Source organism: Sminthopsis crassicaudata, chromosome 4, assembly GCF_048593235.1.
Source record: "Sminthopsis crassicaudata isolate SCR6 chromosome 4, ASM4859323v1, whole genome shotgun sequence".
Lineage (NCBI taxonomy): Eukaryota > Metazoa > Chordata > Mammalia > Dasyuromorphia > Dasyuridae > Sminthopsis > Sminthopsis crassicaudata.
This window is the reverse complement of record NC_133620.1, coordinates 22906414-22930832: the sequence shown is the minus strand read 5'-3', so window position 1 is coordinate 22930832 and position 24419 is coordinate 22906414. Positions and strand designations below refer to the sequence as shown.

General features: G+C 56.5%; 2 protein-coding genes across 4 annotated transcripts in view; one reads left to right on the top strand and one right to left on the bottom strand.

Moving 5' to 3' along the window:
* The window catches only part of PODN (podocan), a 41959-nt gene extending 26325 nt beyond the window's left edge, over window positions 1–15634 (top strand). For all 3 annotated transcript variants that reach the window (XM_074265906.1, XM_074265907.1, XM_074265908.1), the window contains exons 5-11: window positions 280–389; window positions 1760–1916; window positions 3006–3121; window positions 5337–5994; window positions 9891–10039; window positions 13529–13747; window positions 14693–15634. In XM_074265906.1, the coding sequence (XP_074122007.1) occupies window positions 280–389; window positions 1760–1916; window positions 3006–3121; window positions 5337–5994; window positions 9891–10039; window positions 13529–13724 (1386 nt within the window). In that variant the 3' untranslated portion in view covers window positions 13725–13747; window positions 14693–15634. The remainder of the gene's footprint in view (window positions 1–279; window positions 390–1759; window positions 1917–3005; window positions 3122–5336; window positions 5995–9890; window positions 10040–13528; window positions 13748–14692) is intronic.
* Window positions 15635–20844: 5210 nt separating this feature from the next.
* Window positions 20845–24419, bottom strand: part of SLC1A7 (solute carrier family 1 member 7) — a 72434-nt gene continuing 68859 nt past the window's right edge. The window contains exons 9-11 of the mRNA XM_074265905.1: window positions 23998–24132; window positions 23419–23515; window positions 20845–21458 (exon numbers count right to left, since the gene is read on the bottom strand). Coding sequence (XP_074122006.1) covers window positions 21225–21458; window positions 23419–23515; window positions 23998–24132 — 466 coding nt within the window. The 3' untranslated portion in view covers window positions 20845–21224. The remainder of the gene's footprint in view (window positions 21459–23418; window positions 23516–23997; window positions 24133–24419) is intronic.

Below are 24419 nucleotides of genomic sequence, written 5' to 3'. Positions count from 1 at the left end.
GCCTGGAACCAGCCCCTCTCTGTCCGGCCGGAGGGCGTCCCGGCGCCCCCAGGTCCTTCCCTGGTGCCAGGCCGGTGCCCTGTTGCCAGCGTGATCGGGGGAAGGCTCGGTGCCACGGCCGGCCTGTGTTTTTGGTCTGTCTCCTCGTCCGTCTGGTTGTCCGGATGTCTGTCTGCACGTCCACTTACCCACCTGCTTGTCTTTGCCCATCTGTCCCTCTGTGTCACTCACCTCTGTCTCTGCTCTTTCCCCGCCCCCTCCCCAACCCGGCCGGTCCAGCTGACTCTGGCCCCGAGGTTCCTGCCGAGCGCCCTGGTCAGCGCCGACTTCGCCGCCAACTTCCTCACCAAGATCTACGGGCTCACCTTCGGCCAGAAGCCAAACTTGAGGTCAGAGGTCAGAGTGGTGCAGGGGCGGGGCAGAGGGGGGTGCGGGGGTTGATGGGCCGGTGAGCACCGTATGGGGAGCACGGTGGGCTGGGGGATGGCTCACAGGAGTCCTGAGCTGGAGGCCCCCCCCCCCCCCCGTTCTACGGGAGCGTGGCCTGGCATGGCGTCTGGCCTGCAGGGAGTGCTGGGCAGTGCTTGCTGAGTGACTGACCGACTGACCAGCGAGTCAGGGGAGGGGGGAGGGGCTGCCTTGTGCTAGGGTTGGGACCACATGAGACAGGAGAGCTTTCTCGCCCCTCCGTGTGCCTGTGCCTCGGCTTCATGTCCTTGTAAAGTCTAGCCTTGGAGCTGGGAGGGTCCAGAGCCCCCCTCCCCGGTTCTACAGAGGAAGAAGTCGAGGTCTGGGGGCTCTGGGAGCTTGCTCAGTCACTGTGAGTCGATGGCCGATTTCCTGAGGGGCGTTAGCCTCGGTTCTAGTTCCTGTGACGCTGGCTCGGGCCGCGGACACGTCTCCCCAGGGGGGGGGGGGGGCGAGCCCTGATACTCCCCAGGCCCTCCTGGTGATGCCCCGGGAGGGGGCGGGGGGATCAGCTCCCCGTGCCGGACACTCTGACCCCTCGCTCTGGGGCAGCCGGGGCCGCCCCTTCTCTCCCTCCCGGCCCTTCCCACGGGGAGGGGAGGCCCCCGACTGGAATTTCCTGGACCTCCTCGCATCCTGCTCACAATCCCGGCACCCGGCGGGCCCAGAGGCGGAGGGGACCAGCCTGTCTGAAAGGGGCAGTCTGGGCCGAGCAACAGGACTCTGGGGTCCTAGGCTTAGCGAGCCAAAATGTAAATGGAACTGCCCGCCCGGCCCCCCTTGTAGCCACAGGTAGAACAAGAACAGAGCGGGGGTCCGGGCCCCCTCCCCTTCACGAGTCCAAACGTCAGGGAGAGAACGGCTCATTAAGTCCCCCCAGGGAAAAGTTTTGTTTTTTAAAGGAATTTTCTAAATCATTTGGATGCTTGTTCTCAGCCTTGAAAGAAGCCCCCCTCCCCCTGCAGTCTCTGGGGTCTCTGACACGCTCGGGCTCTCACCACTCTCGCCCTTGGGCCTATGGGCTTTCCTGCTGGTGCCCTTGGTCACTCCTGGGCAGCCGGACCCCTGCGGCCTCAGACAGCACCAACCCAGGCGACCACCGGGCAGTCACCCCGCACCCCCCTTCCCAGCTCCCCAGAAGAGTGGGGTGATACCCATCCTGCAGCACAAAGGGGCTGGCCCGTGGGCCGGGGGGGAGGGGGCACTGTGGGGGGAGGGCTGAGACGAGCCTGGGGGGGTCAGAGCTTTCGGATGGCCCCCCCTCAGGGCAGCACGCTCCTTGCCCCTCCAGGTCCGTCTACCTGCACAATAACAAGCTGGCCGACGCCGGGCTCCCAGACAACATGTTCAACGGCTCCAGCAACGTGGAGATCCTCATCATGTCCAGTAACTTCCTCAAGTACGTGCCCAAGAACCTGCCCCGGGCCTTGTACAAGCTGCACCTGAAGGTGAGGGAGGGAGGCCGGGGGACGAGGGGCGGGGGGGCGCCCCAGAGGCCTTCCTGGAGGAGGGGGGCCGAAGGCTGCCAGGGGGTGAGGAGCAGGAGCAGGGGCGCAGCTCCCCGTGATGGTCCCACTCTGCAGTGAAATACCAGACAGGGGTGTCCTTGGGTGGGAGCCCTGGGAGCTCAGAGCGGGACAGGGAGCGGCTTAGGATTCCCCTCAGCAGCACGTGAGGAGGAGAGACGCTCCACGGCGGGAGGGACCGAGGGCTGCGACTAGATTAGGGACGTGCTGAGAAGAGCGGCAGGCCTTGGGGAGTAGGCCGGGCCAGCTGGGCGGCCTGGGAAAGGCCTGAGGGGCCAGAGCACGGGCTGGGGTGGGGACAGAGAACAAGGCAGCGCTCTGAAGGGGAGCGGGCCCTCTGTGCTGGGGGTGAGGTCTGCAGTGCGGCGCCTCTGGGAGGCTGGGTGGGATGAGGAGGCGCGCCTGGGAGCTCTGAGATGCGAGTGACTGAGGGGGGGCGCTGAGGGGGCCGCTCTGTAGCCCCTAAGATGAGGGCAGGAGCTGGGGGGAGGACTGTGAGCCATAGACTGAACTCATAGGGAGGCCAAGGCAGAGTCCTGGAGGTCTGCAGAGAAGAGCTCTCAAGAACCTTGAAGCAGCAGGAATTACTGGGGATGGAGACAGAGGCCAGCTTACAAGTGGCCAGGGAGGCTATTCCAATTCCCCCCCCCCCCCCCCCCCCCCCCGCCGTTTCCATCCCGTGAGAGGGGGGAGGGAGGAATGAGAGAACGGGCAGCCAGCGCTGGCAGCGGAGGCCGGGAGGCTGAATCATCCGGAAGGAGCCAAGGGGCAGTGAAAGCCAGAAGATAAAAGATCCAAGAAAGAATAAAGTTCAAGATGAATTTTATTAATCATGGAGCGGGCACTGTGGAATCGCCCATCTTTGGGGGCAAAAGCCTGGCGCTCTGGCCCTTTTCCTCCTCTTGAGACTGTCCCCCTCTGAGGACTCCCCTTCCTTCCTCCCTTGTCATGGTCTCCAAGGCTTTGGGCTCAGGCCCTTCCCTCACGCCGCCTCCCTCCCTCTCCCCCCAGAATAACAAGTTGGAGAAGATCCCGCCTGGAGCTTTCAGCGAGCTCAGCAGCCTCCGAGAGCTCTACCTGCAGAACAATTACCTGACCAACGAGGGCATGGACAACGAGACCTTCTGGTGAGCCCGGGGCCCAGGTCCTTTCCCAGACGAGGAAGCTGAGAATTAGGAGGTCGGACGGGTAGGAAGTGGCTGGGCGGGGGCCTCGAGTTCAGCTCTCTCTCCTCCCCCCTCCCCAGATCCCATTGACCCCCTGGCAGGCTGGCCAAGCTCATTCTCTCGGTTCCCGAACCTGGCCCCTCCTCTGCTCTCTCTTGGGGAAGACACTGTTAAGGAAAGAGCCAGGAGCTTGAAGGCCCCGGAGCTCGGCCGTTAATGGCAGCACACTGGTGCTGGTGGGAGGGGAGAAATCCGCCATCCGGCCCTCGTGCCCCTGCCTTAGCTGAGGGACCGTGGTCCGGAGCCAGTTCTTCCCTGAAGGCCTGGGGTGGGCGCCAAGTCCCCGGCCCCTGCTGACCTCTGGGTCTTGTTTTGGAGAGCTGGGAGCAGGGCCCGTCAGGCCACGCCGGGGCTCCCCGCCAGAAGACTCCCAGACATTTCCAGTAACTCCCCTGTCCTCAGAGAAGTTGGCTGCAGGCGGGAGTAGGTTTCTTGAACTTGGGAGGATTCTGGACTCTGTCGGCCCCTAGGGTGAGGAGGGGAAGAGAAAGCACGTGGACCGAGCAGCCTTGTTGGAGAAAGTGGGACGAGGCAGAAGGCTGGGCCTTGAGAGGTGGAGCGGGGCTAGCCGGCCTGGAGTGACAAAGCAGAGGAGACACTGGGGGCCCTCAAGAGCCTGCATTAGGGGCCTTTAAGGGCCTGCATTAGGGGCCCTCAAGAGCCTGCATTAGGGGCCTTTAAGGGCCTGCATCAGGGGGTCCTCTCTGCTGCTTCCTGGCTGTGTGACTGAGGGCATGCTGGGACACTGAGTCTGTCTCATATAAAACAGAGACAAAACAGCCCACTCCTCACCTCCCAGGGGGTGGCCCAGGAGTGAAGGGGTGAGAGCCCGAAGTGGGGTGGGGGCCTCTGGGGGTGAGCAGGGGGAAGGAGGAAAGAACTGGGAGCTTGTGGAACTGAACGGACAAGACAACACTTGGCAGCCGCTTGGACTGGAGAGGGGAGGGCTAGTTAAGTGATTAGGTGCTTGACTTGACCTGAGGGAGAGAAAGGAGCTGAAGATTATTTAGTTTGTGAATCCAGATAATTCTTAGAGCAGTCGGTGGGCTTGGTGGAGAGTAGAATGAATTCAGCCCTGGATGCTAGTCCAGCCCATCCGGTTGGAGCTGTCCGGCGGCTCAGGAGGGGTCCGGGCCGTTGGCTGTGCAGAGGCCGTGGGACCCCCTGGAGAGGATGAGACTAAGAGGCAGAAAGACAAAGCCTGAGGCCCTGCTGTAATGAACTAATTACTTTTAATCATGTTGGGAGAGAAAAGTCAGAACAAAAGGGGAAAACCATGGGAGAGGAAAAAAAAGACAGAAAAAAGAGTGAACGTAGCATGTGCTGATTTACACTCAGTCTCCTCAGTTCTTTTCTGGCTGCGGACGGCATTTTCTGTGCAAAGGCTCTTGGGATTGCCTTGGATCACTGAATGCTGAGAAGAAGCAGGTCTCTCAGAGCTGATCGTCACATAACCTTGCTGTTACTGTGTACGCTGTCTTCCCGGTTCTGCTCGTTTCACTCGGCATCAGCTCCTGTCAATCTTTCTCCAAAATCGGCTTGTTCCTCATTTTTTATAGAACAATAATATTCCATTACTTTCATGCACCACAACCAATGCCAATTGATGGGCATCCACTCAGTTTCCAGTTTCTGGCCACTATAAAGAGGGCCGCCACAAACACGTGGGTCCCTTTCCCTTCTTTAAGATTGCTTTGGGATACAAACCCAGTATGAACACTGCTGCGTCAAAGGGTGTGCACAGTTTGATAACTTTTGGGGCAGAGTTCCAGATTGCTCTCAGAATGGCTGGATTTATTCTCAATTTCACCAACAATGTACCAGTGTCCCAGTTTTCCCACTTCCCCTCTAACATTCTGCATTATCTTTTCCCATCATCTTAGCCAATCTGAGAGATGTGAGGCCTTACAGTTGCCTTCTTTGCAATGTAGAGAGTGACCTAGAGCTCTGAGGGAGAAGGACCCTGCCAGGGCCCCAGACTCCTGTGAGGAGGCTGTACGACCAGTGCTGTGCCCCCCGTGCATCTGCACAGAAGCGGACGTGCTGAGTGAGAGGCGCTGGCTGGGATTCGGCTCTGATGTGACCCAGCCTCGCCTCCCCTCTGTCTCTTCCCCAGGAAGCTTTCGAGCCTCGAGTACCTCGACTTGTCCAGCAACAACCTGTCCGAAATCCCCGCGGGGCTGCCCCGCAACATTGTGCTCCTGCACCTGGAGAAGAACGCCATCCGCACCGTGGGGCCCGACGTGCTGACCCAGATCCGCAACCTGGAGTACCTGCTGCTGCACAGCAACAAGCTCAAGGCCAAAGGCATCCACCCGCTGGCCTTCCAGGGCCTGAAGAAGCTGCACACGGTGCACCTGTACAACAACGTCCTAGAGCGGGTGCCCAGCGGGCTCCCCCGGCGGGTCAGGACCCTCATGATCCTGCACAACCAGATCTCCGGGATCGCCCGCAACGACTTTGCCACCACCTACTTCCTGGAGGAGCTCAACCTCAGCTACAACAAGATCACGAGCCCCCAGGTCCACCGAGACGCCTTCCGCAAGCTGCGGCTGCTCAAGTCCCTGGACCTCTCGGGGAACCTGCTGCAGACGCTGCCCCTGGGCCTCCCCAAGAACGTGCAGGTGCTCAAGCTGAAGAGCAACTTCCTGGGGGCCATTGCTCGGGGGGCCCTGGCCGGCATGGCCCAGCTGCGCGAGCTGTACCTCACCAACAACCACCTCAAGAGCCGGGCGGTGCCGCCTCGGACCTGGGCCGACCTCACCAGCCTCCAGGTAAGGCCCGGGGCCCGGGTACCGCTGGGCCCGCAGCCGGAGGTCGGGGCAGGGGCCTGGGGGTTGGAGCCGGGGGAGCCCGGGAGGGCCTGGGAAGAGACCGGGCCCTCTGAAGTCTGTGACTTGTAACAAGGGCACATTGATAATAACCGGCCAACCTGGGACTGGAGCCTTGGGACCCCAAATGGGCCCCAATACTGGGCACTGGCCAACTTGGCTGATCTGGTTTATAACCTGGGGTTTAGTGGAATATCAAGGGGATGGGGAGGGTGTGGACTGTCCCCCTGCCCAGCCCCTGCTCCTTCGCCCTCCTGATGTGCCCAAGTCTAGGAAACAGAGGATGACACATTTTTGTCACAAAGAAGTCAGGCCCAGAGGTTACAATATGTACAATGTTACGCAGACTCAGGGTAGTGTGAGCAGACAGGGAGCTCTGAGACTGAATCCCAACTGGGAGCTTGGGCAAGACCTCAGGGTCTGAGACAGCGTCCAGAGCGCATCCGTTACAGAAGATGCTGCTGACCTGCGTGGCGGAGGGAATTTGTATTTGGGAGTTCTCTGGGTGGACTAAATTAGGGGCTCAGAGCTTCTACTCCCCACTGCCAAAGGAGGAGGAGACCCTCAGACAGATGCATGTGAGACGTGTGCCTGCAGGTCAGTCACTCCACCGACCCTCGGTTTCCTCATCTGTAAAATGGGGCTCATAAAAGCACCTCCCTCCAGGCTGTGAGAATAAGATGAGGTACATGAACATGCAAACCTCAAAGGCTCCAGAAAACCAGCTGTTGTTACTCTCCTTGTTACCGCACGTCGCCGTCTATCTAGCCGTGTCTGCTTGTGACCCGGCTCCAGAATCGAGGATCTTCACTGAGATCATCAGTGAACTTCTGGGCCCCGTGGCATTCTGGGAGAGAGGGGGCAGGGAGGGCCCTCACGGTCTCCTCTGCTGCCCAGTGCGGGGGCAGACATGGCCTCGGCTCCGAGTCTGGTGGCAGAGGGGCCCGGGCCCTGCTGGGCCTGATGGAGCCGGACAGTTACCTGTGTGCCGTCGGGAGGATACTGAGCTCTGAAGGGACCCACAGGCTTCCTGGGCCCGGGTCTCTTTGCGGCCTAGGCTGGAGAAAGGGGCCTCCTGCCGGGGACTTGTGCTGTTTACCTGGGAGGAGGGGCCGGACAAGGTCGTGGTCACTGGTGATCGCCGCCTGGAGGAACAGCTCAGAGATCGGGGGCAGAGTGGGAAGGAGCCCCAGGGGCTTCCCACCTCTCCCTGGGGAGGCTATCTGGGCGGTCTCCCCATTGATGCGAGCTCTCTGCTTCACAACGAGCCGAGGAGACGCGCACCGGAGGATGCAGGTCCCCACGCTGTGACCCCGGAGCCGGGGCCTGCCCTTACTCCCGGCATCCCAGGGCAGGCAGCACCACGCTGGGCCCCTCTGCCAGGGCGGCTCCTCTCCACCCCGGGTTCTGCTCCGCCTGCACGTGCAGGCCCTGGGGCTCTGGGAGTCGGTCCCCCCGGTGGTCAGCTCAGAGGCAGCTGGCCAGAGCTCTGGGCCCTGGGGTTCATGTGTCCAAATCCTGCCTCTGATCCTACCTGTGTAGCTCTGGACAGCCTCCCTCCCTGCTCTTCTGCTCCTGGGCTGAGGGGTCGGGCAGGGCTGACCCCGAGCACCCGGCTGGGGCTGAGCAGTCACCGTGTTCCTGCTGCTCCTGACCCCCTCTGCCGGCCCACCCTGAGCTACATGGGAAGGGGGGTTGGGAGGGGAGTCGCCGTTGGGATCTATGCGTTTCCAGGGCAGGGGGGGGCTTTATTTTTGCCCCCATGCCTAGTGCTGTCCTTGGCACAGAGCAGGAACTTGATAAATGCTGAGCGGTTGGTGGACAGCCCAGAGTGTCAGAGAAGGTGGCCAGAGCGGGGGCAGGGGAGAGATCGGGTCAGTGCTGTGCGGTGGGAAGTTCCGGTTCTGGAGTTCACGGACCCGCGTTCAGGTCCTGCCACGGATCCTACTTGTGTGGCTTTGGAAACCTCCCTCCCTGTAAATGGGAGGGTTAGAATAGAGCCCACACAGCCTTGCAGCAAGCCTCTGAGCTCAGTGCTAGAAGTGATGTGGCCCCCAAGGCGATTGGGGTTAAGTGACTTGCCCAGGATCACAGAGCTCCTAAGTGTCTGGGCTGAATTTGAATTCAGGTCCTCCTGCCTCCAGCTTGAGGCAGGAGAATGGGTGCAGTTTTAGAAACCTTGTCCCTGCCTCCTCCTGCCTGGGCAGCCTTGGCCGAGTGATCTCCTTCCTTATGAAGGTGGGGGGAGGGGGGGCGTAGACTCAGTGTTCTCCAGCTTGCGACCCTGTGACCCCCGACCCTCCAGGATGGAGCAGGATTCAGCCTAATTCAGCGCTCATTAATTAGGACCTACTGTGTGCCAGGCACTATTAGGTGCCTTTATTTAAGGCAGCTTCCATTCCCTTGGGGGAAGGTGCCGTCTCTTGAGCATAGCAGCCCTGTTCTGATGGGCTGATCCAAAGGGATCTGGGGGCACTCAGAACTGGGGGGGGTCAGGCTGGCCGGAACTTGTGTGAGCTTCTGAGGGACTCTGAAGCAGAGATGGGAGGGGACGCGTCCTGGGAGCAGGGGCCGGCCTGGGAAGAAGCAGCAATGGCAGATGGACCATTGGCCAGGAGAGCCGGCAGAGTGGCAAAGGAGAGCTACACAAGCGGGCGAGTTCTGGCCAGAGCCAGACTGTGCAGGGCTGTCAGAGCCAGTCAGGAGCCTGCTTGATCTGTGGCAGAAGGAGCAAGAAGGGTCATCGAGCAGAGGGGTCATTGAACAAAGAGGTCATCGAGAGGAGGGGTCATCGAACAGGGAGGTCATTGAGTGGAGGGGTCATTGAGCAGGGCCATGGCCAGCCCTGGGCTGGAGGAACATCATCGACTGTGGTGGAGAGAGCGGGCGGGAATGAGAAGGGGCTGGAGCCCAGGAAACCAAACAGGCTTAAAGCAATTCGGCAGGCGTTTGGGGGGTTGGCTGTGTGTCCGGCTCTGTGTGGGACTTGGGGTTGTCTGGTGGGGGGGGACACCCGCAGGGGACAAGGTTGTTGTCCTCAGGAAACAGCCCAGATCCCCAGAAACAAGAGGAGCTGCGTCACAGCCCATCTCTCCCTTTCTCCATTTCTTAACTTAAGCCTCCCCAGTGCCTGGAATCAGCCCTGCCCCTTCTAGCTTCCTCCTCCATCTTCCAAAGTCCCTCAAGACCCAGCCCAGGGGACCCCTCCCTCAGGAAGCCCTCCTGGACAGGACCGTTACTTTTCCGACTTTTCTTCCACCTCTTCTTTGGCTTTCCCACGCTTGCCCCAATTCTTGATGTTATTTGAGCAGTGGTCTCCCCTTTCCTCAGGCAGATCTGTGCAACGGTAAAGGAAACCCTGGGCTTGGTGTCAGGGGGAATCCCAGCTCAGACTCTGTCCGGCGGAGGGATCCTGGGTGTTTCCTCGTCTGTAATGACTTGTGAGCCTCAGAATATCTTGGATCCGGGTGGCAATCGTTGCGTCTCTGAACTGAAGTGACTGAATGGAGGCCACGTCGGGCCTGGCCTCCTGAGTCCCAGCGGGATGCTCTGGCTTGGCTTGGCTCTCCCACTGGCAGCTGTGGCAGACCCCTCCCTCTTCTGTAAAATGGGACTCTAACCCCGGCACTGTTGTACAACAGAACATCCAGCTGTTTCTTAAGAGCTCATGGGTTAGGGTTAGAGTCCATAGGGCGGGGGGGAGGGGGGTTGGAGCTTGGGTGGTGGCCCTGCTCCCAGCCCATTCTTGATGCTTCTCCAAATCTGGAGGAATTAAATTCCACTCCCTCCCCTCTTAACCCCTTCCTATCTATCTCCCCACCTCCCCATCCCCCCTTCAGCTGCTCAACATGGCCGGGAACCAGCTCACAGAGATCCCAGAGGGGCTGCCCGAGTCCCTGGAGTACCTCTACCTACAGAACAACAAGATTAGCTCCGTGTCTGAAAATGCCTTTGAGTCAACCCCCAATCTCAAGGGGATCTTTCTCAGGTAGGAGGCTGGGTGGGCCCCAGGATGCAGGGCCAGAACATACCCAGAGAACCTTGGGTTTCCTCCAATACTTCTCCTGGTACCTATTCTCCAACATCCCCTTGGAGCGCCCCCCCCCCCAATCCCAGGCCAGGGTTTTCCTGATTCAGCCCATTTAATTGAGCACTAGAATGTGGACTGTTGGAGTGGACAGAACCTTAGAACCTAAGATGCCTGAGCTGGAAGAGACCAGGGAAGTCTCATCCTCCCCATCTTACGGGGGAAGAAAGGGAGGCTTTGTCTCCTCGGGAGATGTGGCGAGTTGGTTCCAGAGCCAAGAGTAGATCCAACAAGCCTTTATCCAGCACCCATTGTGGGCCCACTTATGGAATTGTGGGACAACAAAATGGAGCCTCAGCCTCCGGAGCTCAGGTTGGCAGCCTTGCTAACCAGACGGGTTTCTTGGTTTTTACTCCAAAACCTCAGAACTGGACAGAGACCTCGGAGATCTCCCAGTCCATCTGTGTCTGAGCAAGAACCGCCACCCTGAACAGCTCCAAGCAGGGCTAGTCAGCCTCCTGGATCCCCTCACTCCCCAACGAGTCAGCCCTTTTCCCTGATGGACAGCTCCAAGCCAGGAAGTTCCCCTGTACTGACCTCTCTCCAGGTTCTGCCCCTCGCTCCTGGCTCTGTTCTCTAAGTGCAGCCCTTTGTATTTGATGTCAGCTATGATGTCCTCCCCAAGTCTTTTCTTCTCTGAACTAAAAGCCCTCATTCCATCCAGTTGATCCTCTTTATTGATCCTCAGTCCCCTCCCCTGCTTCGCCAAGGTCTCTTCCAAAAAATCTCTGTCCCAATCAGAAAACAACACTCCATATGGGAACTTCTTTTGCATTTTGTGAAATGTTTTCTTTGGCTTTTGGGGGCACATCAGGGCCGGCTGACCCGCTCCTCCTATCCTTTCCATTCCCAGGGCTCGGCCTCTTTCCTCCCTCTGGCCCAGGGTCTGTAGCTGGCCTTCCCACCATACTGTACTGGTTTCCCTCTCCACTTCTTTTCAGCCTCTTCTTCCTCATTCCAGATTTTGGATCTCCTCACCTGGAGTGTTTTCTTGATATACCACCCTGCCCCTCTAGACCAGTCTCTTTGTTTTAAACAAGAAACCGGCCATTCCCATGCTTCTGCACGTAGTGTACTGTTTTTGTTTTTTCACCTGAAATGGAGGAGGATCATGGACAGATTTTGTGAACTTGGATGGGAAAATGTCATCTTTATTTTAGTAGAATTGGTTCCTTTGTAAGCTTTAGATTTTTGTGATTTAAAAACAACCCTCTGAGAGGGAATCCTTATGCCAAGGGGTCCTGGACACACAAAAAAGCTGAGTGTAATCTGCCTTCCTGGCAGTTACTATTACCAGTCTGTCCTAGGTCCAACAGCGTACCTTTGACCACTGACCTTTGCAGTGTCAACTCTACCTGGCTCGCCTCCTCTGAGGCCTTCAAAGGTCTCTGGCCACAATCTCTTGAATCTGTAGCTTAATAACCGGTAGCACGCTCAAGAACAGCCACATGTAATCTTAAAAGCCTTTATTATACCTACTCACATAATGCCCTGACTTGTTAACTCCCTAGTGAACACCTGGTCTGAAGACCCATGTGTTCACTATCAAACTCCTTACCTCTCTGGGTTAGCCATCCGCTTGGCTCAGCTACCCCAGGTTAAAGAGCGCCAGGTTAAAGAGAGTGACTGCTACCTGCAGTGGGCTTATAAAGGGCCTGTAAGGTCACACAGCCAATCAGCGAGAGAGTCTTCACCCATTATGAAGCTATCTCAATATGGCCAGGATCCCACCCACAGGGCAGTCCTAATTTCCACAGAGATTACTTCTGGACCACTCAATCTCCTGTTGAGCTGTGGCGCTGCCCATTTAAAGGGCCCTTACAGGTGAGGGTCTCGGGTAGAGTGCATGGAGGCCCAGCCCTGGCATCACCTCCAAAGCATACTGGCTTTAAGACTATGGGCATTGGGGAAGTTGGCAAGAAACCTGAGTTCAAATCTTGCCTTAGACACTTAGTAACCGTGCCCTTGGGTCACTTTAACTTCGTTGTGCCTCTGTTCATCTGTTAAATGAGGGAACCAGCTTGTAGGACAAAGGTCCTTCCGATGTAAGTCTGGGATGATGTGATCCCTGAAGGGGCAGACAGTTGGCCCTGTGCACCAGCTGCTCCAACAGGGCCCTCCATGTCAGGACTTTATTGCCAGTGGGACCCCTTGGCCCACTGCTCTGCTCCTTTTTCATCCCGTGTCACTGCTGAAGCCCCAAAGGCCAATATTTGCATCGAAGGTTGATGGCCTATACATTTGTGGCAGACACTCCTGGCCAAGAGTGTAGATGGATGGCCCTGACTCCGTCTCCTTGCACGTCACCTTCTTCTACTTTCTGTGGTCACTGGCTTGGAAAATGCCTGGGGGCTGTTTCTTCCTTCCTCCCCACATCCGGTCAGAGCCAGGAGCCTCATGCTGGGCTTTTCTGGATGCCCGGCATCTCTGGCCAACAACCTGTCACTCACATGGAAGTCTTGGCCTGAGAGTCTGCGACCCGGTTTTAGACACTTGGATTTCAGCCGCTCAATGTGGGGAGGGAGTCGGCATGCTCACAGAGTTCTGAGGGCCACAAACCCAGCCCTGCCTTTAGGCCTTCAGTGGCCCATTAGGAGGTGGCCTGTCCCACCCACAATGCTGAGCGGCTTTTCCTAGTTCTGGCGCCAGGGCCCAGAGCATCCAGGGCAATGTTTCTTAAAGGCGGCCAGCTGGTCCCCTTAGGCTTCCGTTTGACTTCACGGCCCCAGTTCCCCCAATAGATCATTTTGTGGCAAGCCCTCGGGACCCTCTGTTATCCTGCTGCCATCTTAAGTTTCTCGACCTTCTTCCCTAAAAGGGGCATCCACAAGTGAAAACAGCTCCCAACGTGCTCTGACCTTGTCAGTGCCATGCCCCTTCCTAACTGCAGCCTGTAATTTCATTAGCCTTTTTTTCCCTGCTTTATGATCCTCGTCTTGAACTTGTGGTTCAGTTAAACCCCTAAATTATTTTTAGATGAACTGCTAGCCAGCCAAGTCTTATACTTGGTATATAAGATATACAATTAGATGTAAGATGTATTTGTATATATGTATACATATACATACACTTTTTTTTTTTAAAACCCACTTCAACTTTTTTATAACCATTTAATGATATTTTATGATATATGCCTGGCACTGTGCTAAGCACTTTATAATTATTCTCTCACTTGACCCTCATAACTATAGGAGATATTATCCCCATTTTATAGTTGAGGAAACTGAGGCAGGGAGTTCAATGACTTACCTAGGATCACACTACTAGCAAGTATGTTAGGGTGATTTGAACTCAGATCTTGCTGCCTCAAGGCCAACTCTGTGCACTCGGCCATTCCGCCTCTGAAGGTGTCACATTTAGCCCAGCTGAATTTTGTCTTGGTTGGTGCAGGTTTAACAAGCTGGCTGTGGGAGCCGTGAAGGAAAGCACCTTCAAAGGGCTGCTGCACCTGCAGGTGCTGGACATCGAGGGCAACTTTGAGCTGGGTGAGGGGTCCAAGAATCGTGGGCGCCCAGAAGAGGAGGAAGAGGAGGAGGAGGAAGAGGAAGGCGAGGAGGAGGAGGAGGAAGATGAGGAAATGAGATAGCCACGGGAGCAGGATTGGCCCAGGTAGGGCTGGGCCTGGGAGGGAGGGCAGGGGGGCAGCTCCCAGGCAGGACTGGGACCTGTGGCATGAAGGGTCATCCCGGACAGACGCCTCTCTCCAGCTCCCAGAACCCCGCTCTGTTCCCTGGGAAGCAGGAGGGTCTTGTTGCCTTGGGAACATGCTTCTCTAACACGTCCAGAAGTTTCTCTAACTCCGGCCCTCTGCCCCCATCCTGGAGTCCCAGGGTCTCAGACATATTCCCGCTGTGGCTAGGGTCTAGGCCAGACTCTGCTGGAGCGTTGGAGGGAGGCAGGGTCTGTCTTCCTCTTAGTGGAATTCAGGGCCTGTGCCACGAGTTCGTTCCCTTAGGAGGTGGGGGGGAGGGGGGCAGAGGAAACCCCGGCACAATGCATTTGTGTGCTTTGGGCATGGCCGGGGGTATGTAGGCGTGTGGCTCTGATGGCTTGGGATGTGTACACGGGGATGGAGTCAGCGATACGTGTCTCTGTCTGTCCAGTGGGGCTGGATCGGGCTGTCTCAGGTATGGGAGCTTCTCGCTTTAGGCACAAAGCTCGGTTGTTTTCAAGCTGCCAAAGGACTGAAAACTCCCTTAGTGACCTTTTAATTTTGTCACCCTGGGACAAAGCCCCATCTGCCTACCCTAGTTTGGCCTTGGTAAAAGCTTCCATGTCCCTCTTGCCTCGTGGCACTGGAGGGGAGACTGATCTTCGAAGGCCCATCCAAGAGTGGGAGGAGTCTGAGTCTGATGGACAGCGCTGGTTTGAGGCAAACTGGAGAGGAGGCTGGAAGCAGTTACCTGTGGAGTGGGGAGGGGGTAACTGGTATGACGTCAGCTCTTAGGGAAGGTCTCTGAAGTCAGGGAGGGGCCCTGAGGAAGGGGATGAAGGGGGTGGGGGCCTCGCAGGGCTGACAAAGCCTCCGGGGGACTCTGCTTGTGTCTCCCACAGGACAGCGGATGGAAAATGACGTCTCTCTCCGGAACTTCGTCCCACCCAGACACGCGGCATAGTCCCAACTACCAGCCTCTCTCTGGCGCTCTGTCCCTCCTCCCCCTGCACTGACTGTTTCTATGTCCCTCCCTTCCCCCCCCCCTCTCTCTCACACACACACACACACACACACACACACACACACACACACGCCCCCAGCGGCCCTCCCTCCGGCTCCCATCCCCGTCTACACCTATCACAGGGATTGTCTCCCATTAGCCCGCAGTCACCCCGAAGCCGGCTCTACTTTGTGGCCGCCCCTAATCCTGGGCTGAGGGGAGCCTTGCTTCCCTTCCTTCCGCAGCCATCTCCAGCCCCAGGAGGAAAGGCCCGGGCTCTCCAAGTCTCGACCGACTCTCACTGCACAAAAGCTGGCTTTTGTTCCCCCCCCCCCCCATGTGGCCCGGTCCCTCCCCCCCAGTGCGCCCGCCCCCTGGGGACTTCTGCCAGCCGAGGGTGTCCCCCTGCTCTGCCCCCCCCCTTCCCTCCGGAGTGACTGAGTGCCCCTGCGCTTGTGGCCTGAGAGGACTCCGAGGTGCCCGCCCCTCGTCCGCCTTCTGGCCCTGCTCGGCTCCCGGCGTCCTCCGCGGCCCGGCCTTTTTCCGTGGCCACAGACCGCTCCAGTCGCTCCAGAAAACCCTGTGGGGGCCTGTGGAGTCTTTGCCCAGGACCTGAAGGCGTCTTTTGTTTGGAGCGGGGGAGGGGGGCTGGGGGGGGTGGGACATCTGGGAGAAACTGAGGCAGGCGGAGATCCTCTTCCTGACAGGGTTAGAGTCATATATTCCAGCAGGTTTGGTGGTGGATTTCCTCATGTTTTGTTTTGTTTTTAAAGAAAGAAAAAAATTCATTTTCGTGCCTTGTTAAAAAAAATAATATAAAAAGCATATTCCTTCCCTTCTGGCCCGGGTGCTCCCCTGCGTTGCCTTTTGCTTTCTTTCCCTCGCTCCTCCCTGGAAGAATGGCTCCTGCTTGGACAGGCTGGCACACAGCAGGCACTTAATAAATGCTTATTGACTGAGTGGGCCCAAAGCAGCCAGAACAGAACTGTTAAGGCAGCAGGGCCAGAGAGCCTCTGGCCTCCTCCAGTCACCAGGAGGAAGCCCGCTCTGATGGGCGGCTTATCCCACAGAACTCGGGAGTCCCTTCCCAGGATCGAGGGGTCCTGCCCTCCTCCCCCGCAGGGGAGCCAGGCCCTCTCTGGGCATCAGGGTCTCCTACAAGCGTCCCAACAGCCCTCCCAGGAGGCGGTCGTTCCTCGCGGGAGCAGCTCTGATCGAGGCCCCTGGGTCTGCCCAGGACTTCCCTCTCACACTGTCGGCCTCCCCACCCTCCGGGGCTTACCGGTTAAGAGACTTGTGCAGGAAGTGTTCTGTGCCTTGAGCCGAATTTGAACTCAGGTCCTCCTGACGTCACTGCTCCACAACTGCCCCACTCTCGAGAAATTTTGAGAAATCTTTCCTAAAAGCCCCTCCCCCTTCTGGAGGAGTGCCCCCTTCCAGGCCCGGAATTCCTCCATTCTGGCGCGCTTGGGGGGTCGGGAGGGAGGGGCCTGCGGAGGTTTGGTCCTGAGTGACGTGTCCAGTGCTGTCTCCTGTCTCGCTCCACAGTCACACAGCATTCTCAGAGAGATTTCCCGAAGGAGCATGGGACTTTTCCTTCCAGCTTCCTGCAAGGACAGTGAGACCAGAAGTCTCCTCCTCAGGGCTCTCCCGCAAGGGCGCAGAGGCGGCAGGGCCCCCTCCCCCCCCCCCGCAGCGCCACGGCCAAAGGCAGGGTAGCTTGGGGGATGGGTCGAGCCCCCGCCCCGAGGTGCGAGACAGAGCGCTGGGAGCCGCCTCACTGAGACCAGGTTCTGCGGCCGAGCCCCCGAGCCACGGGCCTGGCCCAGAACCAGCCAGGGGAGCCACCGTTGGCACCTTGTTCCCCCCAGGTATCTCCGGGCTCCTGGCTACAATGGCTCTCCGGTGGCCCCAGGGAGAGCCTCCTGGAGGGGGCGGTGATGCCTTTCTGAGAGCCTGGGCCCAGTCTGGGGGAGCCCCTGCCTCTGGGCCCCCCCCCCCCCCGTGTGTCTTAAAGCTCCGAATGCGAGGTGCTCCTGGCACCCTGGAGTGGGACGCCACTCCTGGGCTGAGGCTCAGTGACCATCCCCACAGGCCCCACGAGCCTCTTCCTTGGTCACGTGGGCGGAGGGCTGGCACGGGAAGGGTTCAGGTCACTGTCCCCTCCCCCCTCAGGGCTCAGCCATCACAAGAGTCACTAGGACAGCTGCTGGCTCCGGGTGTCAGCCTCTCTGCAGGGGGGGCGGGGCGGCTGTCTCCGTGGGGGGAGATTGGACATTCCCTATTGCAAGATGGCGGCTCCATCCAAAGATGAGCTTTAAGGCGCACGGTGCTGGCACGCTCCCCTGCGGCCTTTGTGGCCAAGGCAGACGCATGGGGGGGCCGAGGGGCTGGCCGGGGGAGGGGCGGCGAGAACTTCGGGAGGGTCACTGGTTCTAGAGGACCACCCCTCCTCTCCCCCCCTCCCCTTCCCCCGGCTGCAAACACTGAGAGCTCGGTTCTACTCCGCCGTCAGCAGACTAGGAAGAGAAGGCTCTCTGTGACTCAGTTTCCCTCTTCTGTAAAACAGGCGGGCCGGCTTCAAGGGTGTCTGACGGCCCTTCCGGCTCCAGAGTTGGATCTTAGTCTGGGAGTGAGGCAGAAGGGCTCCGCTTCCTCCCGGCTCCTGGGGGGGGCAGCCGATGCTGAAGTTTGGAGGGAGAGAACCGAGTTAAAATCCTGCCTCTTCCTTCTCTGTGACTTAACGCTCGCTAATGCTTGTAAAGCACTGGGGGGCATCTCACACGGGCCCACGGAAGCAGACCTTAGAGGTCTCTAGTCCGATCCCCTCATTTTACAGAAGAGTAAACTGAGGCAGAGAGAGGGCAAGGGTGCTCCTCAGTCCCACAGCTGGGGTGTGGAGGAGAAAGAATTCAACCCCAGCTCTTCTGGTTCCAGAACCACTTTCCACTTGCTCCATACACCGGCTCACCGGAGCTCTCCTCACCACTGTTCTACCGAAGAAGATTCAGAGGGTCCAGAGGGTCACCTCACAGCGGCCTCAGCCCCTAGGCCAGATCTGAGCTTCCGCTTCCTGTCTTTGCTATCTAGGCTGACCTCTCCAGGCTGGCTAAGGGGAGGTCGGGTAAGATGGCCGCCACAGTGACATCCCAGCCTGTACACCTAGCGGCCGCAGTCTGTGACCTTGCAGTCAGGACCCTCTAAGCCAGGAGTTTCCCACTGCGAGCTGGGAGGGGAGTGACCAGCAGTAAAGGGAGGTGACCGGGAGGCGTGGCTCGGAGCTCCTCCCGGTAGAATAGAGGCAGAACTAAGGCCAGTTGACCCAGAAGCTTAAGGTGACTCCGCCTTAGAAGGGCCTGTGGTAGAAGGCGGCCCACTCGGAGGGGCCGCTGAGGTATGGCGCCGAACCCGCTGACAGAGCGGCCTCTTCCCCCGGCCTGAGGGAGCGGGCCCCGGCCGTAAGTGGTGGGCTTGGGGGTCCCAGTCCGCCGCAAGCCCCGTCTCCCTCAGGAGAGAAGCCACTCCCCGGCTTCGGCTGTCTGCGCAATCACCACCCTGCCAGGGCCCAGACTTAGAGGTCTTCGTCCGCAAGAGCCGATGGTCCGGCCTCCTCCGCATGTGGTGGTGACTTCGGTCCCACAAGCCCCTCCTCCAGCACGCTGACTGACACTCGGCGCAGAGGCCCGAGAGAACGGCGGATGCTGCCTGGGGAACCGGTCACAGGCGCAGCCACAGCTCCCGGGGGAAGTGAGCCCCCCTCCAGCCGGGGGCTCTTTAGGTGTTAGAGTGGGGATTCCTCGGGTGGAACTGGCCTGGATGCCTCGAAGGGCGGCCGTTCAAATGTTGGCTTTGGGAAGGAGAATTTTGCCCTGCAGTTTATCCCAGGGCGTTCCCGTCACCTCTCCTTCCTTCCTTTTTCTCTCTTTCTTTCTTTCTCTTTCTTTCTTTCTTTCTTTCTTTCTTTCTTTCTTTCTTTCTTTCTTTCTTTCTTTCTTTCTTTCTTTCTTCTTTCTTTCTTTCTTTCTTTCTTTCTTTCTTTCTTTCTTTCTTTCTTTCTTCTCTTTTTTTCTTTCTTTCTTTCTTTCTTTCTTTCTTTCTTTCTTTCTTCTTCCTTCCTTCCTTCCTTCCTTCCTTCCTTCCTTCCTTCTTCCTTCCTTCCTTCCTTCCTTCCTTCCTCCTTTCTTTCTTTCTTCCTTTTTCTTTCTCTCTCTCTCTTCTCTTTCTTTCTTTCTTTCTTTCTTTCTTTCTTTCTTTCTTTCTTTCTTCTTTCTTTCTTTCTTTCTCTCTTCCTTCCTTCCTTCCTTCCTTCCTTTCTTCTTTCTTTCTTTCTTTCTTTCTTTCTTTCTTTCTTTCTTTCTTTCTTTCTTTCTTTCTTTCTTTCTTTCTTTCTTTCTTTCTTTCTTTCTTCCTTTCTTTCTCTTCCTTCCTTCTTCCTTCCTTTCTTCTTTCTTTCTTTCTTTCTTTCTTTCTTTCTTTCTTTCTTTCTTTCTTTCTTTCTTTCTTTCTTTCTTTCTTTCTTTCTTTCTTTCCTTTCTTTCTTTCTTTTCTTTCTTTCTTTCTTTCTTCCTTCCTTCCTTCCTTCCTCTTTCTTTCTTTCTTCCTTTCTTTCTCTTTCTTTCTTTCTTTCTTTCTTTCTTTCTTTCTTTCTTTCTTTCTTTCTTTCTTTCTTCTTCTTCTTTCTCTTTCTTTCTTTCTTTCTTTCTTCTTCTTCCTTCCTTTCCTTCCTTCCTTCCTTCCTTCCTTCCTTCCTTCCTTTCTCTTCCTCCTTCTTTCTTTCTTTCTTCCTTCCTTCCTTTCTTTCTCTTTCTTTCTTTCTTTCTCTCTTTCTTTCTTTTTCTTTCTTTCTCTTTCTTTCTTTCTCTTTCTTTCTTTCTTTCTTTCTTTCTTTCTTTCTTTCTTTCTTTCTTTCTTTCTTTCTTTCTTTCTTTCTTTCTTTCTTCCTTTCTTTCTTTCTTTCTCTTTCTTTCTTTTTCTTTCTCTCTTTCTTTCTTTTTCTTTCTCTTCCTTCCTGCCTTCTTTTCTCTCTTCCTTCCGTTCTGCCTCCTTTCTTTCTCTCTTCATTCCTTCCTTCCTCTTTCTTTCTTCCTTTTTCTTCCTTCCTTCCTTCCTTGGCCAGTGCTCTTATCCACTATGCCTTCTAGCTGCCCCTTAATTTGCAAATTAATTTTAACTAAGCATTTTATTTTTTGTGTTTTCTTATTTGTGCGCGCGCGCGCGCGCGTGTGTGTGTGTGTGTAAGCACAGAGACGTGGGAAGAAGAGAATTCAGAGCTGAAAATATGATAAAATTGAATTTTAAAAATTCTTTCCGTCATTTTCTTAAGTCTAGACAATCAACGAGACCACAAGTGCCCGCCATGAGATACCGAGTTCGAAGATTTCCCGGGTGTAACCAGTCATATAAAATTTAATAATAGGCGCTTTAAGCAGTTCAAGCTGTCACCAGCATGGCCCTTCTGGAGCACAGGGCCAGGCAAACTCTAGGTGCTTAATAGATGCTCTCTGACCAGTTCCAAGGCTGACCCTCTCCCATCAGCCAGACGGTTGCTGCTTCCTCCTCTTGCCCCTCCCCTCCTTGTCCGCCATCACCTCCCACCTCCCCAGCAACAAGTTCAAATACGGGCTTTCCCCCAGACTTCAAGTTTATTATAGATACACTCCCACAAAAAGCAGGAGCAGCATCGTCCTCCCAATGCCATCAGTCGTCTCCTCCTTCTCCTTTAACCCCAGAATGTGGCCTGGGGTTCCGGAGACAAGAATTCTCTGGTCGGTGTCAGGAAGACAGAAGAAGGCCTGCTGGGCCGGGTTGCCGAGGCCCCTCTTTCAGAGGTCCTGAGCCCCAGCTTGCACCCCGGCCTCCCACCTAGGGGGTCCCTGCCAGAGCCCAAGGGCGCTTGGAGCTGTCTGTCTCTCACCTTTCAGCCAGGGAGAGTCCCCGCAGATGCAGAACAAAACCCAGCAGCTCCAGGTCCTGGAGCCCCCCGCTCTGGACCTGGAGCCCCCCCCTCTGGACCTGGAGCCCCAGCTCTGGACCTGAAGGCCATGACTCTCCCAGGCCCTCCCTGGCCCCAAGGGGACTCCTGGGTTTCTGGCAGGGAGCTGCTCTGGCTGTGTAGGGCCCCTGAGAAGCTTCCAGCAGAGCAGCTGAGGGTGTGGGTGGATAGGACCCAGGAGTGGCAAAGGTCTGAGTGGGGCAACCTTAGGGAAAAGAAGCAGGCGTCCCTTTGCCAGGATAGTGCCTCTGAGCCAGCCGAGCTGGGAGTGAGGTGACTTCATGGGCTTCCTGCTGCAGAGATGATGGGGGCTTTCCTGGGGCAGGGCCCCCACCATTGCCTGCGGGCCCTGGCCAGTGCTCAGAGCCCCGCGAGTTGGAGAAGAGGCTGGGAGCCTCCCGGCCTCTCCATGGCCTGGATTGGCAGCCAGGCAGGACAACTAGACATTGGTCTCCAACTCATTGATCTCGATGGTGCAGTGATCGGTGCTGGGTGCGGGCTGAGCAGGCTCCTCGTCTTGCTCCACTTGCACAGGGACATGGTGGGAGAGAAGGGCCGTGTCCAGAGCCCGCCCGTGGGCCCCCACCATGCTCTTCACACAGCCGTTCCTCTGCGATGCCACAATCTCCTCCAAGCTGACGGGCTTCGTGTCGCAGGGTGGCGGCTTGTGGCCCTGGAGGGGAAGAACGGGCATTGGGAGGCCAGGGGCCGGACGGGGACCAGGCTCGCCAGCTGGGCGTTGAGGGACAAAACGGGCAGTGGGAGGTCCAGGGGCCGGCACGAGGAAGCAGAGCTGTCCGACCATGACAGATGGTGTGTCAGGGACTGAGCTTCCTGTGACATGGAGGGGATATCTCCCCCATAAGGGGGAACATCCTCTGTCAGGATGGGTGCAGCTCTTAATCAGCTACAGACTGAACGGCTGGCTCCCAGGTCCTACAGTTGGGGGGATCCCAAGAGTCTGGTAGGAAAAGCCCGGCTAGGAGCCAAGATGGCCTCCAGCCTCGTTCTGCCCAGAACCCCGAGAATCACTCCGGCTTTCTGAGCCTCAGCTTCTCCTCTGTAGAGCGGGAGCTGGGGCCCTGCCTGCCCCAGGACGGTTAGGAGCATCGGGTGAGAGGGAGCCCTGACAACCCCAGGTGTTAGAGGGGGGCCCCGGACCAACCTCCTCCCTCAGCAAAATCCCTTCTTCAGACGTGAAACAAGCTGTTCTCCGGCCTCAGTCTGAAGGCCCGCTCTCCATCAGACGTCCCCACCCCTTCTGGGCTAGCTCCACTATTAGGTTCTTCCTCTGCTCTTTCCCTAATTCCCATATATCTCGTAAAGCCTGAGGCCTCCATAAAGCCCTCTCTGATCTCCCATGCCGGGAAGGAAATGGCGACCCAAAGGGGGTCACACGGACTCGGAAATGAATAAAAAACGAGTGAACAGCAAAACTCTGGCACACGGTCCTCTCATTTATAAAGCCGGTGCTCTGTCTCGGCTCATGCTTTCATGAGGCTGTCTGCTCCAGGACGACAGAGGCGTTCCAGGCCAGCACATCTGGAGCTCAGTAAATGCTCCTTACTGGGTCATTAAGCAACTCTCTCCTAGTTCTTCTGGAGACTTTTAAACTAGGGAATTCCTCTTCTGAGCTAGCTGAGCCCAGACCAGGCCCGTGGGCTGCTGCGTCCAAAACTGGACCGAGGACGCAGGCCCAGAGCAAGGTCGCTTGCCAGAGGTCACAAGTAGTAACAGAGTCTGGTCCTCAGTCCTATGCTCTGCCTTTTAAAGAATTATTACTATTATTGTTTTGAGAACAATCAAGAAGACTTTGCAATTTTCAACAAATCAATGATCCACAACTACTCTGGAGGACTGATGATGAAAAATGCTCTCTGTGACCAGACAGAGAGACCTGATTGTGTCTGACACAGAGAGAAGCATACTTTTTTAAATTTAATTTTTCTTGAAGGTTTTCTTTTATTGGGGAGAAGATTGTTTATATAGAAAAGTTTTGTATAACTTCATTTATGTCTTCTTAAAGGGGGTTGGGAACGGAAAGGGAAAAATAATCCAGAACTCAAAGTTTTAAAAACAAATGTAAAAAAATTGTTTTACAAAAATATCAGACATATTTATAAATTTATTATATATCAGTATCTATATCTATGATTCTAAAATATGAAATACACATTTTTATAAACAGTATATATCAATATCTATCTGCTTTATCTAGCCATATCTCTATCTCTGTCTCTATTTTCTCTCTCTCTCTCTCTCTCTCTCTCTCTCTCTCTCTCTCTCTCTCTCTCTCTCTATATATATATATATATATATATATATATATATATATCTTTATTTACCTTTGACCTTTATCTATATATCTCTATCTATCTATCTCTGTCTCTACCTCTCTCTAGCTCTGTCTCAGAGACAGATATATATATATATTTATTTATTTATCTTTGACCTTTATCTACCTCTATCTCTTTATCCTTATCTCTATCTCTATCTCTGTCTCTGTCTCTCTCTGTCTGTGTCTATCTCTCTGACTTATTTGGTTTAACCCACTGGTTTTCCGAGCCAGGCAGGGTGGGCTTGGATGGACTGCCCAGGCCTGAGGGGGAGAAGAGGGCTGGGCCCATTCTTACCTCTGGGTCTCGGGCAAAATCCTTGCGGCAGATGTGGGCTATGATCCCGGCCGCCAGAGCGTCCCCCAGGACGTTGATCATGGTCCGGAAGCGGTCTCTGAGAACCAGAACGGGGATTTCAGAACCCGGCCAGAGCTCTGTCCCTGGCCACTCAGCCCATGAGCAGGGCCCCAACCCAGAGTAACACGGTTCTGCTCTGGAACCTTGGCCCTCTGGGCTAACCCGGCTTGCTGGCTAAAGAACAAGGTAGGTCAGTTGAATGGGGGTGGGGAGAGGGAGGTACTGAGCCTGCTGAGGACAGACACTGAGACAGAGGTCGCCACCGGCAACTTGCCGTTAGACATCATCTGCTCTTTGCAGCGGGTGGCAGGGTGGGCCTACTTGGCAAAGATTTGTGCTTTGGTGTTTGAAACGAGTCTCCCAGACTTCCATGGGCCCTTTGGGGGCTGAGGACATTCCCAGAACCCAGCCAAACAAGGGGCAGGAACAAGGGTAAAGTCAGCACAGTCTGGGCAAAGGCCAAGAGTCAGAGGTTCCGGGGCTCCCCAGCGTAGCCCTTCCAGAGACTGGGTGACTCACAGGGCCCAGTCCACCGCAATGATGAGGGTGATGTCATCGGTGGGCAGCCCCACGGAGGTGAGGACGATGACCATGGTGACGAGCCCCGCCTGCGGGATGCCGGCCGCCCCAATGCTGGCCGCGGTGGCTGTGATGCTAGAGCAGGAAAAAGAAGAGGGGAGAGCGGGGAGCCCAGCCAGAGCCATCAGAAAGTCTGGCTCCCGGCCGGGCCACAGGCCCCCCAAGAGAAGGGGAAAGAAAGGTTCAGGCTCGGCGGGCACTGCCCGGTGACTCGGGACCATACCCCGGCCTTCTGAAGGCCCTGGGCCCAGAGCTCTGGGGAACCCGAGGAGGGGCCTCCAAGGCTTGAATGAGGCTCATAGCAATCACAACGTAGCACTGATTGCTCCAAGTACATCCTAATGGGACTGTTGCCCTACAAA